Source organism: Endocarpon pusillum (genome assembly GCF_000464535.1).
Source record: "Endocarpon pusillum Z07020 unplaced genomic scaffold C730465, whole genome shotgun sequence".
Taxonomy (NCBI): Eukaryota; Fungi; Ascomycota; class Eurotiomycetes; order Verrucariales; family Verrucariaceae; genus Endocarpon; species Endocarpon pusillum.
The window spans coordinates 48,852-62,831 of record NW_006913596.1 but is presented as its reverse complement, the minus strand read 5'-3'; the positions used below and the strand labels follow the sequence as shown (position 1 = coordinate 62,831).

The 13,980-nt window shown below is 49.5% G+C and overlaps 8 protein-coding genes across 8 annotated transcripts in view; 2 read left to right on the top strand and 6 right to left on the bottom strand.

The window, feature by feature from the left end:
* Positions 1-97: 97 nt before the first annotated feature.
* Positions 98-995, bottom strand: EPUS_08446 (uncharacterized protein; the record flags this gene model as incomplete). The annotated part of the gene is made up of 2 exons (XM_007788950.1): positions 98-789; positions 851-995. 2 exons carry the CDS (start codon positions 993-995, stop codon positions 98-100), a joined length of 837 nt encoding a protein of 278 aa, XP_007787140.1.
* Positions 996-3,299: 2,304 nt separating this feature from the next.
* EPUS_08445 (60S ribosomal protein L23-B) lies at positions 3,300-3,730 on the bottom strand (the record flags this gene model as incomplete). Its single annotated transcript, XM_007788949.1, has 2 exons — positions 3,300-3,496; positions 3,580-3,730. 2 exons carry the CDS (start codon positions 3,728-3,730, stop codon positions 3,300-3,302), a joined length of 348 nt encoding a protein of 115 aa, XP_007787139.1.
* Positions 3,731-4,486: 756 nt separating this feature from the next.
* EPUS_08444 (uncharacterized protein) lies at positions 4,487-6,469 on the bottom strand (the record flags this gene model as incomplete). Its single annotated transcript, XM_007788948.1, has 2 exons — positions 4,487-5,380; positions 5,432-6,469. 2 exons carry the CDS (start codon positions 6,467-6,469, stop codon positions 4,487-4,489), a joined length of 1,932 nt encoding a protein of 643 aa, XP_007787138.1.
* Positions 6,470-7,334: 865 nt separating this feature from the next.
* On the top strand, positions 7,335-8,461 carry EPUS_08443 (26S proteasome regulatory subunit rpn11; the record flags this gene model as incomplete). The annotated part of the gene is made up of 3 exons (XM_007788947.1): positions 7,335-7,660; positions 7,710-8,248; positions 8,310-8,461. 3 exons carry the CDS (start codon positions 7,335-7,337, stop codon positions 8,459-8,461), a joined length of 1,017 nt encoding a protein of 338 aa, XP_007787137.1.
* Positions 8,462-8,567: 106 nt separating this feature from the next.
* On the bottom strand, positions 8,568-9,455 carry EPUS_08442 (uncharacterized protein; the record flags this gene model as incomplete). Its single annotated transcript, XM_007788946.1, has 1 exon — positions 8,568-9,455. The coding sequence occupies one exon, from the start codon at positions 9,453-9,455 to the stop codon at positions 8,568-8,570; it is 888 nt and encodes a 295-aa protein (XP_007787136.1).
* Positions 9,456-9,971: 516 nt separating this feature from the next.
* Positions 9,972-10,498, bottom strand: EPUS_08441 (uncharacterized protein; the record flags this gene model as incomplete). The annotated part of the gene is made up of 2 exons (XM_007788945.1): positions 9,972-10,373; positions 10,421-10,498. 2 exons carry the CDS (start codon positions 10,496-10,498, stop codon positions 9,972-9,974), a joined length of 480 nt encoding a protein of 159 aa, XP_007787135.1.
* A 1,138-nt stretch (positions 10,499-11,636) lies between these two features.
* On the top strand, positions 11,637-13,389 carry EPUS_08440 (uncharacterized protein; the record flags this gene model as incomplete). Its single annotated transcript, XM_007788944.1, has 2 exons — positions 11,637-12,749; positions 12,796-13,389. 2 exons carry the CDS (start codon positions 11,637-11,639, stop codon positions 13,387-13,389), a joined length of 1,707 nt encoding a protein of 568 aa, XP_007787134.1.
* Positions 13,390-13,851: 462 nt separating this feature from the next.
* EPUS_08439 (uncharacterized protein) overlaps positions 13,852-13,980 on the bottom strand; it is a gene marked incomplete at both ends in the record, with an annotated part of 817 nt that continues 688 nt past the window's right edge. The window contains one exon of the mRNA XM_007788943.1: positions 13,852-13,965. Coding sequence (XP_007787133.1) covers positions 13,852-13,965 — 114 coding nt within the window. The remainder of the gene's footprint in view (positions 13,966-13,980) is intronic.

Here is a 13,980-nt window from a genome sequence, read left to right as displayed (position 1 = left end):
TACGGTCCAATCTTCCAATGTAGACTGCACAGGGTGCTATTCAGGAGGGTGGTGCAACTCAGAGCATGCAAACGCAATACTGGACTTTCCCAGCAAGTTAGCCGACTCTGACTCCTCTCACATTGTATCTTCCACGGAGAGTGGTCCCTGCCGGCGGAGGTCTTCCGGACATGAATTCGCGCAGACCCTCGCAGGTTTGAGGAATCCTCTGCAGGTGAGACAGAGAGGTGTATGCGAGGAACCCTTGTATGAAAGCTAGCCGGACACTAACCCAACGGAAGGCATCTTGGACCGTCGAATGCGTTTCTGAACCGGGAGAAAACGATATGGCCGGATTGCACAGTAGCTTTTCAAAACACCAGAAACAGTATTCGGCATTTGCCTGCTGGAAGAAGTCCAGTATGAGTTCCAGAGCAGTGGAATCGAGAAGATCGAAATGGAAGGTCTCAATGGTCCCGATGGCCTCCATAGTAACAATAGACTGAGATTGGGCTTTTTTGGTTTCTGTTGAAGAAAGGCTGTCGCGTTGATTTGTTCGTTGGACTGAATCTGGTTTGAGCTCATCAGGTATCAATATAATCAGAGGTTCGAAAAAGTAGATTATGGCCTGAGCGGCCCGTTTGATGTCTCGTCCAGTATAAAACGGATCGACTGTGACATTTGTGATAGCAAGACACTCAGGATCGCTCTGTATCTCATACTGGGCTTTAAGATATCTCAACGGTTCTTGAATATCTTTTTGCCAGGGTGAGCAAGGGTGGAAATTTGGTGAGTAGAGCATAATACTTTCTGAAGTATACTTGTTAGTTGACTTGTAATGTGCGAGAATATTGGGGTGAAAGTAACTTACGTGGCGAATTGAAAGTAGGTGGATCGCCTACATAACCCTCCACCACCCATTCGTTCAGCTCAGACTCAGAACTATTAGCCACAATGCGCTGGGAGCTTGTCTGATTGTTGTAATTCTCTGCGAGTTGGTCTAGAAAGCTTTCCATGCTAACCGGTATAGGATGTGATTCGAATCTGGGGGCAATGTTAACCACTATGATAATGCTAAGCTCGACTAGGCGGCCTCCAGTCCGAACAAGAGTCTCGAAAGGGTCAAATGATCGTCTTGTAACTGACGCTGTGCCTGGTATAGGAGTTTCTGCCACTTCTTGACCCGCTCGCTGAAGCTGCACACTATTCGCTCCTGCAGAGCCATGTCTTGCCTTCTCGTTCGATTTTGATATTTGTCCACCTGCCGTTGAATGAGCTGGCTGATATAACATTGGTCTAGCTTTGGGACTGTGCTGAGGTCCGCGGGGCCTGGCCAATATAGTCTGCTGTTCAAGAGAACGATCTCGAGGGCTAAATTGAGTTCCTTCCCCGCGCCTGGGTAATGTATTGTGTTGTATAGCAAAACAATTTTGAGCATTATATTCAATCCCTGTACTACGAGGCCATGAGTAGACGGTCTGTTGTCCAGTCAAATCTCGCTGAGGAGCCAACGGATGCTCTTGTCCTCTTGGGGCGGCAGCTGGACGAATAGTATCCCGTTCACTCTGCTCTCTTTGTTGAGTCTGTTGATCTCTTTTCATATGCGAGGTTGCTGGCCCAGTTATCCGAGCCGTACCAGTGCTTTGTTGGACTTGCCCAGTTGATGGTGGTACTGACCGCTGGGGACGTCTCCGTCGCCTAAGATGTACCGGGATACAGCCACAAGCGTTGCCTTCTCGATCGCCACAACCAAGGCATGGCATCTTATACTCAAATGATTGGTAGTATAAGAGAGCAGTGAAATATGTGGGGGGGGGGAGAGGGTAATGTTTAAACCGTACTTACCTCCAAGCACTAATTTACAAAGGAAGGAAGTGAAGCACCTTGGGATGATGATGACGGTGATTATATCTGAGTCTCTCACGTGTCCGCAGTTCCGCAATTCATGTAATGTGTAAAGGGGCAGGATATTAAACCGGTTTATTATGAAACGCGATATGCTCTGGATGTTTTAGACACCCACTCTTATGCAATTTCAAACATGGCCACTCCTTACAATAGATAAGCTAGCAGGGAGTTCTTCTGTGAGGGTATAGTTTGCGAGTCGGGACACATTTCAGCAGATACTTAGTGCTGCTCACTGTTCCAAAGCAGCAACGGGACCACTGAAAATTCTTTCGGCAATCCTTGCAGAACCAGTTATTTGACGACGAAGATGAATTAGACAGAGAAAGGCAGGCACAGAGTTCTGAGAGATAGTTGGGAGACTCATGGTTTGGGAAAGTCCTTTCTCGCCTCCTTAGCATCCCTTGAGAAGATGTTAACTGCAGGCTAGACAGACTACGTTCTGTTCTCAGCATCCCTGTCCGTTCTAGATCGACGAGGCTAGCCGGCTAGTGACTCCAACTGATGTCGAGTCCTGAGTGTCTAATGTCACACATGTGCGACCTACCAAGCCCTGGAGCTCTAAGGACCAAGATCAATAACTGGCCTACAATAAATTAACGTATTTTCAGGCACATATTGTTTTCTATACTGACTCTTCCGCAGTACGATAAGAGTACATTAAAGACCTCCGACTTGGCCCCCACAATTGCTCTTAAAACCGCTGGGTACTCTACTTCAGAGTCAACACATGACACGAAAGATGATGAGATCCGGACATTTCTATCGGAAACGGGACCGGCTATCCTAAAACGCGGATCAAGTTCGTGTGTCCAGGTGTTACTCTCTCTTTCACGCGGCAAAATCTGCCCGAACTGGAAGGCTAAGGCACCCTGACAGATTTCGTGGCCATGTTGGCTACCGGAATCTTGCCAACAAAATGCCATGAAAATTTGTCCGTGGTCCTTGGGCCCTGGGTCTTGCTGGCTTATTTGTGGGACCGAAGGACCCTGGGAACTAGTTGCTCACCGGAGCCACATTAGGTGCAGACTCATGTACCCGAGAACCAGGCTTCGGGAATGTGTAGTTGACCACTACAGGTGGGCGATTGTAGATTGATACAAGGGGGACCAGGGGCTTGTGCAAAACTGTAGATTTCTGGGAAAATGGAGGGATAGAGCATAGCCAAAGCATGCAGCGGTTGGTCCTTTGAATCCAACAAACCCAGGACAAGGGAAGGGGAAGGGAGGAAGTTGACAAGGCAATTCTAACCGTAGCAGAGATGTCTGAAGCCATGAGTTTATGCCATACGATCCATAAAAGCAGCTGGTCTCGTTTACGCACCCTTTACTGGCGTGGCTACCTGCCTGCTGTATGCACCAAGACTCCACTCGTTCGCACGCATGCCCTGTTCTCTCTCCTTCCCTCCGCTTCCCTCACATAACCACACCACTATTACTTGCAATTCTCGGCCACAGCTCCGCCGCCTCCTTCCCCACTGGCCCCGTAATAGCACTCCCCTTCATCTCCCCCTTCGGATTCACAATCACGCCCGCATTATCCTCAAAGTAGAGATACACCCCATCTGCCCGTCTCCAGGGTTTCGATTGGCGCACCACCACTGCTGGCATCACTGCACCAAACACACAGTTCCATTAGCAAAACCCCTTCAGCCGATGCAGTGCTGTAGATGTAGGAAAGAAAGGCAAGCCCTACCTTTCTTCCTCAGCTCAGGCTTTCCCTTCTTAACCGTAGCCATCACCATATCGCCCACCCCAGCCGCAGGGAGTCTGTTCAATCGCGCACCGATGCCCTTGACGGAGATGATGTAGAGGTTTCGGGCGCCCGAGTTGTCGGCGCAGGACATGACTGCTCCGCTGTTTGCAGAATACCCCAGGGATTTTTGTTAGTCAAGTTATTTTCTGTTCTTGCTTAATCGACCGATGACGATCATGTGAGGTCGCCATGATATGTACGGTACAGGAGAGAGAGCCGAGGTGCAGACATACACAGGGAGACCGAGAGTCATCTTTAATTTGTTGCCAGAGGCACCACCACGACTAGGAGAAGAGAGAGAAGTCAGTATTTCTCGGGTGTAAAGGTAGCTTCAAACAGCGAATTTGGGAGGGAGAAGTGATACGTACCCTCGTTTCGACATGTTGGATAGTAACTTCTTGAACTGCTGGAGGCGGCTAAACGACTGACGGTATCGGTGTCAAAGCACGGCATTGATATCAAAGTGTAACAAATTGGTTGTGGGCTGCCAAGAGTTGTCACCTGCTAGCGCAATTTTCTTCATATAGTCACGTGCAGAGGGAAAAAAAATGCTGGCTTTGTGGTAAGGAAGTTGATTGCCCACTCCATTCAGTGCATTGAGAATGAGAGTTTTCTTAGCTAATTCTAGTACGGTAGTATACATGAAGATGCTGTGCTTGCTACTTAGCTATCCGAAGTCTCGTTTTTGTTCGGATGGAATCGAGTTCTACATCCGATCCCAAGGCGTGCCAGCCATCGACATTACCCGGGATATCATCCACAACGCCTCGCTCATGTGAGAATCCTAACTTTGCAATCGCGCCAATCATATCATGCACTTTAGCTTGACCCATCGCTAAGCAAATGATCAGCTTATTTTCGAATCGTGTTCAGCTGCAGCTTCCCCTTCAGCGTTTTGAACTTCTCGGTCGGCCAGACCTTCGCCTTGAGCTACTACTGCTGCGTCTTCTGCCGTCATCTCGGTTTTTATAGTTGGACCTGCTGCTCCTGATGTCTCACCATTTGTTGATGATTCGGTTGTGGCAAACCCGACTGGGGAGTAAGGTGGAGTCACGGCTTGCTGTACATTGGCTGTATGCTGAGCCACGATTGTACCACTTGTATCTGTAGGAGGTTCAGCAGCTTCGTTACCAACATCCTCCATGGCCACATCCTCCTCTTCGTTCGCAGGCTTCGTAGATGGTACGACTGAGGCATCCATGTCACCGTTTGCAGCATTTGCAGGCGAGGCTGTGCTCTGTTCTTGCGTCTTTGCAGGCTCGACATCTTCGACATTGACGTCTCCATCCACATCGTTTTCCGGTATGGAGGAAGCAGCTTGTGGTGTTGCTGCTCCGCTCGTGATGGCAGAGTCTCCGTTCCAGTCCGTCAAGTTTCGATAATCCAGCCTATTTCTTCGTTTCCGAATGCCGGGCTGTTTGCGAACGCCGTTGGCTTCGTTCATCTCCTCATCTTCACTGTCACTCAGTTCTCCAGGTTTCTCAATATACTTGTTGAATCGATGTTGTGTATTTCGCTTATCCGGGTTCTGATCCTCGTCTAGATCATCGAGTTCAGCTTCATCTTCTTCGTTCATGGCCATTGAATCTCGAGGTACGTCTGTCATCTGTACAGAAGGCGCAAATGTCGTGCGCCGTAGATTTTCGATGACTTGAGTGCGGATCTTCTCCAAATATTCCTTGGAGTTGGCGTTGTCCATGTTTGAGGCCCTAACATTCAATTCATAGTCAGGTGCATAGTACTGTTTCGGTCAGTAATGTTTGTTTGTAATTTTCATGGAAATGTTACATACCTCATAGTAGTCGTTGTAGGGTAAATCGCTTTGCATGTTTTGACCAACAAGCACACCAGTCTCGAATGCCCAAGTCCGCGCTACGTTGCGCATGGTGTACCCTCCACCGCCCAAAATCAAAGTGGGAAGGTTGTAGCTTTTGACGAAATTGACGCAATTAGCGTGTCCCTCCATACTCAGATTAAAACATCCTAATCGATCACCAGAAAGACTGTCACCACCACACTGTAGAACAACTGCTTCCGGCCTGTACCAATCCATGACAGCCTTAATGACGGGCTCGAAGATTCCTTTATAGGCTGCATCGTCAATGCCATCCCTTAAAGGAAAATTGACGGAATAATATTTCCCTTGCCCAACCCCAATATCTCGAAGCTCGCCTGTTCCAGGAAAGTATTCGCCGTACTTGTGGAAGGACACGCACATGACACGATCGGTTGTGTAGAAAGCTTCCTCAACGCCGTCTCCATGATGGACGTCGATATCGATATACAGCACCCGCTGCTTGAATCGGAGAAGCTCAATGATACCAAGAACGATATCGTTGATGTAACAGAAGCCGCTTGCTTCGCTTTTCTTTGCGTGATGCAAGCCACCTGCCCAGTTGATTGCTACGTCGGCTTTTCCACGGTTTAACCGAGCGGCCCCCTCCATGCTCCCACCAGCACTAATCGCACAAAACTCGAAGAGGCCATCAAAGACCGGACAGTCGTCACCAACGTTGAATTTGGTTTGCTCTTTTGCATATGAGTCCATGTTGTCAGGCGTGACCTTCTGGAGGAATTCGACATACTCGTCGGTATGAAACTGTGTCATCTCAAATTTCGAGGCTGGCTTTGCCCGGTAGATCTCCATCTTTTTGTACATGCCATAGTTCATGACCAGACTATGTGCCATCCGAATTCTGTGCGGCTTCATGGGATGGCCAGCAACATAGGCATAATTCCCCACGTCTGAATCGTAGAAGTATGCTACTCTTTTCTTGTCTCCGCTCCCTCCATTCAGGTTCGCCGTGTCGACAGGGGCAAAGAGAGCCATGCTGTGTGTAGATCTGCAAGCGGATACAGAGGGGTGGAAGTACTCCCCGGAGGTGAGAAGGGAGACGGTTTCTTGAGGTTTTGATCAGAATGTTGCTGCAAAACTTCGATCGATGACGGCAGAGTGAAGTTAGATTGAGGTTGGCCGCCTGGTCTGCTCGCCCACCACAAATGCTCAGCTGCTCAAATCTGAGGAAAGCGTTCAGAAGATGGGCAGAGAAATGACGAGCAGGAAGATGTGCAACAACTGTCGGTATTGTCGGAATTATTTTGCAAGAGCGTATAAAATATGGGTAGAATGATCTTTGAGCATGTGTTGTACAAGGTGGACCTTAGAAGGGTAGAAAAAGCGGGAGATGAGTATTTGTGCAAGGAGAGAACGCCTACACAAGCGGTAGATATGCGTATTAGAAAGGGTCACAGTGAGATGAAGACACCGGGTCACAGAGCGGAGATCGAGCGTGAGATATGGAAGATAGTTGTCGACAAGAAGTGAGTTTGGGGAGACATGAGAGATGCGGAGAGTCCACAAGGGACCAGGGACCAGGAGCTCAAGGGAAGCATGGTGGCTTGACCCAAAATGGCTAGTCTTTTTCTGATTCATGAAGGCAACTCAGGTACACGAATATCGAATATCGAATATCGTGACTGAACAATACTTTGATAATAATACCTGCCACCTCCCATTGCTCATCTCTTGAGTCAACACTGTTCCAGCCTCAGTACCGGAGGAAAAGTCAACCAGAAGGATCGTCCATATCTTAGGGCCATTGGTGAACAGAGTCGAGTAGGATCTCAGCTTCGTTTCTGAGCTCAAAAGCTCGTCGCATCCGCTACCTACCGCTACCTCCGCCCCAGTAATCACCATGGATCGCCTCAACCGTATGCTCGCTGCAGCTCAAAGCATGCCCGGCATGAATCAAGGCGCAGCTGGCCAGGACACGCCGAATCTTATCGACAACTCCGAAACCGTCTACATCTCATCTCTCGCCTTACTCAAGATGCTCCGACACGGCCGAGCAGGGGTGCCGATGGAAGTGATGGGCTTGATGCTGGGCGAGTTCGTTGATGACTTCACAGTTCGAGTGGTGGACGTTTTCGCCATGCCACAATCTGGAACAGGAGTTAGTGTTGAAGCTGTGGATCCAGTTTTCCAGACCAAGATGATGGACATGTTACGGCAGACAGGACGGTATTAATATTTGCCATCGTCACCGTATTCTTCTTGCTAACGAAAATAGGCCTGAAACAGTAGTAGGCTGGTACCATTCACATCCAGGATTTGGCTGCTGGCTCTCGTCGGTCGATATCAACACCCAACAATCCTTTGAACAGCTCACACCCCGCGCCGTCGCTGTAGTGGTTGATCCCATCCAGTCCGTCAAAGGGAAGGTCGTGATAGATGCTTTCCGCCTCATCGCCCCTCAAACCCTTATGATGGGCCAGGAACCTCGACAAACAACCTCCAACCTGGGCCATCTCAATAAACCCAGCATTCAAGCCTTGATACATGGACTGAATCGACATTACTACAGTATCGGCATCCAGTATCGAAAAACGGGCCTCGAGGAGAATATGCTCATGAATCTACACAAAGAAGTCTGGACAGAAGGCCTGGAGCTGCCAGGCAGTTTTGAAGGAGAGAGAAAACGGAACGAGGAGGGCTTAAGGCAGTTAGTCCACCTGGCAGAAGGTTACGAGAAGAGGGTGCGCGAGGAAGGAGAGCTCACTAAGGATCAATTGAAGACGAGATACGTTGGTAAAGTTGATCCCAAGAAACGTGAGTTCACCCTTGTATAATTGCCCGTATTTGTATATGCGATGCTGATGTATGTGGATAGACATTGAAGATGTGGGCCAACAGCTGATCGAAGACAACATCGTTGCTGTATCACGACAGATGATAGACAAAGAAGCCAGCAACGCAAAGAAGGCACAGCAAACGAATGGCCACCAAGAGAATGGTGGCATGGAGGTTGACGAAGAGTTATAGTAATCGTTGCTTGGTAGTATATCTCCATCCAATTCGTAGCATGCGGAGTGAGAGCGTGGCGTTGGGCAAAACAATATTAGCACAGCATGGACACACGAGCTCATCATCAACTCCCACTAGTATATTCGCCTCGTGCCGAAGCCGTGCCAACCTCAGGTAGCATCTCGTTTGACGATTGCGTCTCTGCCGTCCAGTCGTTTACATCCTCTGACTTAATCTCAGCCTGTAACCCCTCCCGATCAGCAGCCGACCAGCCCCTCTCCTTGCCCCATTTCACCACCCTCCCCTGCCCCTCAATCTCCGTCCTCAACCTCACCACAAGCGGCCCATCCATCTGCACGCTCGGATTGCCATCCAACTGCACAAACTCGACCTGCGGCATCGCCACCAACACAACCCTCAGCAGGTTGCCCGCAAACTCGGTATAAAAGCCATGCGACACCCTGAACCGCGCAAAGAGCGGATGCGACGGATCGACCTCCACAAACACCCTCAAGCACCTAACCCGACATAACTGTCTGAGTATCTTTGCCATGCGCTGTGTCACTTTCCATGATTTGGGGGGTGCGGTCCAGCCGGGACCGAGGATTAATTCGGTGTTGGTGATGAGGGAGCGGTAGCGGGGTGGGAGCTCGGAGACGGTGGGGAGGGGTTTGAACTCTTGGAGGGGAAAGAGCCGGAAGGTTTGGGTTGTGTAGAAGATGTAGGAGGCTTCGCGGTGGGTGCGGGAGGAGATTAGGTAGAGGGAGGTCGGCGGAGGGCGGTTGGAGGACGGTTTGCGGGATTTGGTGGGGCTGAAAAGGACAAGGGAGTAGATCCGGTTGCGGATCTCGGCCGGGAGGGAGAAGAAGGGGAATGGAGAGGTAGCAGGTGGTGATAGAGTCAAGGCTTTGATGGCATCTTCAATGCGTGGGCTGTTGAATGGTGCACTGTGGAGCTTTGTCACGGGTACTGGGAAGGCTTCCACGAGACCGTCATGCCATACAGACGCCATATATCAGATTGCATAGGTATATCACAGGTATGCGGCCGAAAATCAAGGATGGATTGAAGGTGAAAGGTAAAGGTAGCAGACGTCAGGTGGCAATGGATGACATGATTGCGGAGATGTCTCGAAATACCAACGGGACAGGTCAGCTCATTGGTGACCTAGCTGCTGTTCTTGAGAAGTATGAGTGTCATTCTCCCCTGCTAATACAACTCCTCGAACATAAATATGGCTGTGGACGAAGCGTCAAAAATGTCAGGGCTATTCAACTTTCTTTATGGGGAAAGGAAGAAGAGAAAGGAGAAAGCGAGTTTGTCAGCGAGTGAATTTGTATTCAAGAATTCAAGAATTGGGCTGCCGGTGCTAGCACCAACACAGCCAAGCGCCTCCAACACCACAAACTCCACAAACTCCACACCTGGTCCAGATCGAACACATTCTCCAACGGTAATCATTACATCTTGCCCCTTTCATGTGCCGGCCGCCAGTGACACCTCATCGTTGCCTGACCAGGGCGTCCATCTAGCGGAAGCGACCACCACCCCGACCACCTCTCCGCCTTGCCTGGACGAATTGGATGCCAAAGAGGCCGGTAACGATCCAAGCAATGCCGCTGATAAAACAGAAAGCCTCAACAGCTTTCCAGTTCCTGCAGAAAGTCCCGTTGCCCGAGCTGAAAAATGATCCACAGTTGTTGCTCTGGTTGATTGCCTGGAGGATAAGGCCAAAAGAAGCCCACCAGCCACCTGACGTGACAAAGTCTGCAAGCCATGGAATTTTATGAGCCATGGATGGAACAAGCCAAAGTACGCTGAGTATAATTGAGAGACATGCCCAGGTTTCGGCGAAGATGAAGCGCTTTGCAGGCCAGGTCTTGCTCTGAGCGTAAGGGTAGATATAGTAGCCTATGATAGCAGTAACAATCTGGGAATCATCAGCGGTGTGGAATGTTTTGACATAGGTATACTCACAATTGCAGAGAGGAGCTCTACCGCACGGAGCGCCATAGAGACGGGCCGCGGAATAACGATAGTGTGCATCGAAGGCATGCTGAAGATGTTTGTGAGGGTTCTCTTCCTAGTATGAATGGATGTGTGGGGACTGGATATGGAGCTGTGAAGCAGTAGATAAGAATGTTGGGTAGAGGAATGGAAAGAAGGATGAAGGATTGGGACCGTGGAATCAATACATATATGGCAATTGGTTCATAGCTTGCTTCTGATAGGTGGTGGCTTGAACATAGAAAAGGTAAGCATAAAACACAGAACGTAATGTTGAGAGTTTGAAATTTGATAGCTGAAACGCCGACTTCCATAGATCTATAGACCGAATACTTTGGACTGCCAAAGAAAACATCATCTAATGCATTGCCATCGAACTCCTTCAGAGGCAATGGAGATAATATACATGAAGCAAAATGAAGATGGTAGTGTACCAAGACTTCGCCAAAGGACAACATCATTCAGCTAGAACAGGAACCAAAAAGCTGGCTCACAACTTGAACCCGGTGGGAAGTATACAGTTCTGGAAAGGTGAGGTACTGGGGCCCGTCGGAACCTAAATAGATAGTCTGAGCATATATCGTCACACCATGCCCTTGGATAACCTGATATAACGAGTGCAACCATATCGGTTTCAGGGGAGGCATCGTTCAAGAAATGTCAGAATGTGACCTGCAATGGTTTTGCAATGGATTAAGCAAATTGATTGATCTGATTGAGTATGCTGTTCGGAGAGGTTGCAGGAGAGCAACGGTGGAAGCTACTCTATGAACGCCAAGCATAACAAGCACGTGACATGACCCTGTTTCAGACCTGCGTCAGTGCTAAGCTGCACAAACTGGTGCAACTTCATCCATCTCATCTTGCCCACTGTGGTAAGCTGGATTGCTTTCCAGGTAGAATGATGACAGTGGATGTATCTAAGGCCGGATAAGCTGACTGGTACTATGCAGTACATAGTACTTCAGTACTACTTAATGTAGTCGTGGTGATCCTCCTTGGCGCCGCTGAGCTTCAGGCTTGGCATGGTTTTTGCGGTCGAGTCTTAACTAAATAGGAAATTTGGAGAAATATTGGAATCCTCCTGATCACGTTGTCCAATTGATTGCATCATCCTGGGTGCACGCATCCTCCGCTTCAGTATTCTCCTAGACGTCGTCCCTACCATGACGTGATCCAAAAGGTGATGCTAGGTCGCGCGCTGCTGCCTCTTGCGAGGCCGAGGACACTTACTCCTGCAATAAGAATAGCTCTTTCTACAGCCCAGAAAAGGTCGTACGCCAGAGAAAGGAAACCGAAAATACAAAGCGAGCAGAAGCTTACCGCTTCGACTCCGGGGTCTCAATGGCAGACCCAACCTTCCGCCGCAAATAGTGTACCTGCGCAAAACATTCCCTCCTCCAACAACTATACAGATACGCAGCCAGAATTTGACACTTCCAAGAAGTCTTCCGGAGACGTTGCTCCACCTGCAGAAGAGCCGTCTCTTGTCAACGGCGGCCAAAGGAAAGATCAAACAAGCAATATCACGCCAGAAGCAGATGCATTTGAGGAAGAACTATCGAATAGCAACAGAGACCCACAGCAACCTCTACCAGACCTGACGAAAGGCATTCCATCCACACTCGATGCTGAACTCAAGCAGGCGCACTCGCGAGGACATGAACCTCCGGCCAGCCTCAACACTACGGATGACCCTGCTGAGCCCATCCCGGGCAGCGGAGGTGGAGGTGGGGGCCGAGGCAGTGATGGTCTTCCCAAAAATGCTTATATCTCTTCTAACGAGCGGAAGAAGAACGCCCTGATCAAGTATACGTATCTTGTGGTGGCTGGAGCATTCGTTGGATGGACATTATACCTTGGACGGAACTGGGAGTCAGAGGAAGAGGAAAAGAAGCACACAGATGCGCCATCTGGTTGGGGATTGGGTCTGTTCTACAATCGTGCTAGGGCACGTCTGGGCGCAACACTTAGTTATTACAACGAACCAGCATTCCCGAAACTTCTACCAGACGAAGAGGCAGATCCGAACCTACGAGCACCTTTTACACTGGTTCTGAGTCTGGAGGACTTGTTAGTTCATCAAGAATGGACAAGGGAAAGCGGCTGGCGAATTGCCAAACGCCCAGGCGTTGACTACTTCATACGATATCTTAGCCAGTACTATGAGTTGGTGTTGTTCACGAGTCAACCTAGTTTTATTGGGGATTCAGTGTTACGAAAACTTGATCCTTACCGCATTATTAGGTGGCCACTCTTTAGAGAAGCAACGCTTTACAAGAAAGGCGAATATATCAAGGTAAGCTTTGTTCTTTCGTCTTTTCTGCAACACCTAATGAATCCAGGATCTCTCCTACTTGAATCGCGATCTCTCCAAAATCATCATGATCGACACTGTCCCGAGCCATGCCAAACACCAACCGGAAAATGCCATTATCCTCCCAAAATGGACTGGCAACCCCAATGACCAAACACTTGTTCAACTCATACCGTTTCTTGAATACGTCGCCACGATGGGTTTCGATGACGTACGCAAAGTCCTAAAGTCCTTTGAAGGCACCTACATCCCCGCCGAGTTCGCCAAGCGCGAAAAGCTCCTACGAGAAAAGTTCGAAGCACGGCTAGCTGAGGAACGGAAGAAGAAGCCCAAGCGTAGTGTTGGTGGCATCGCCTCGGTCTTTGGCGTCAAAGGTCAGCCAGCTCCGGATGGCATTGATGCCAGTGCATTAGCCGAAGGCGAAATGCTATGGGATCAAATCAGGAAAAGAGGCCAAAAGCAGTACGAGCTTATCGACAAACAGATCAGAGAGGAAGGTCAGAAATGGCTGGATGATATGGCTGCAGAAGAAAAGAAGCTTCAGGAGGAATCGATCAGCAGTATGAAAGGATCCTTCCTGGGATTCTTTGGCGTGGGTGGCAGTGGCGGCGAGAAGAAATGAGCTGCGCTTGTGCTTTAAGTGTGACCTTGCACGCCGCAACGGTCCAACCATTCTACTCAACTCGAGTCAATTCTCTGCATGGTGGGCAAGCGATAGGAGCATGTGATGTATCATACCCTTGTAAAATATTCTGGTTACCCAGCTGATCACAGCTTCTTTGCTCGATTCTTCCCTCTGTCGTTCTACAATCTCCATCTCTTTATCTTCTACTGCTTTTCCACGTTCATACCCTACATATCACATAATTCCAAAGAGCAAGAAGAGTATACGATCCACTGACAACTGGCAAGGGAACACCATTTAGCACTCAAACTAACGTTGCCAAATATACCTCTACCGGAAATGCGCTCCATCTCAGCAGCAGCAACTCCACTGCCTATCTCGAGAAGATTCCACGCTTCTAACCACAACGCCAGCCCGTCTCGCACAAACCCAGCCGGGGCTGCCCCGGCGCCCCAACCCCTACCTCCCCGGCCCCATGGCAGCGATCAAAGCATCCTGTTCCCGAATCGCCTTGTTCAGCTGCTGAATCCAGCCGGGCCCGTCGCTACTCTCCTCGTCCTCGGTGTCGAGAAACTCCCCGAGCGCACT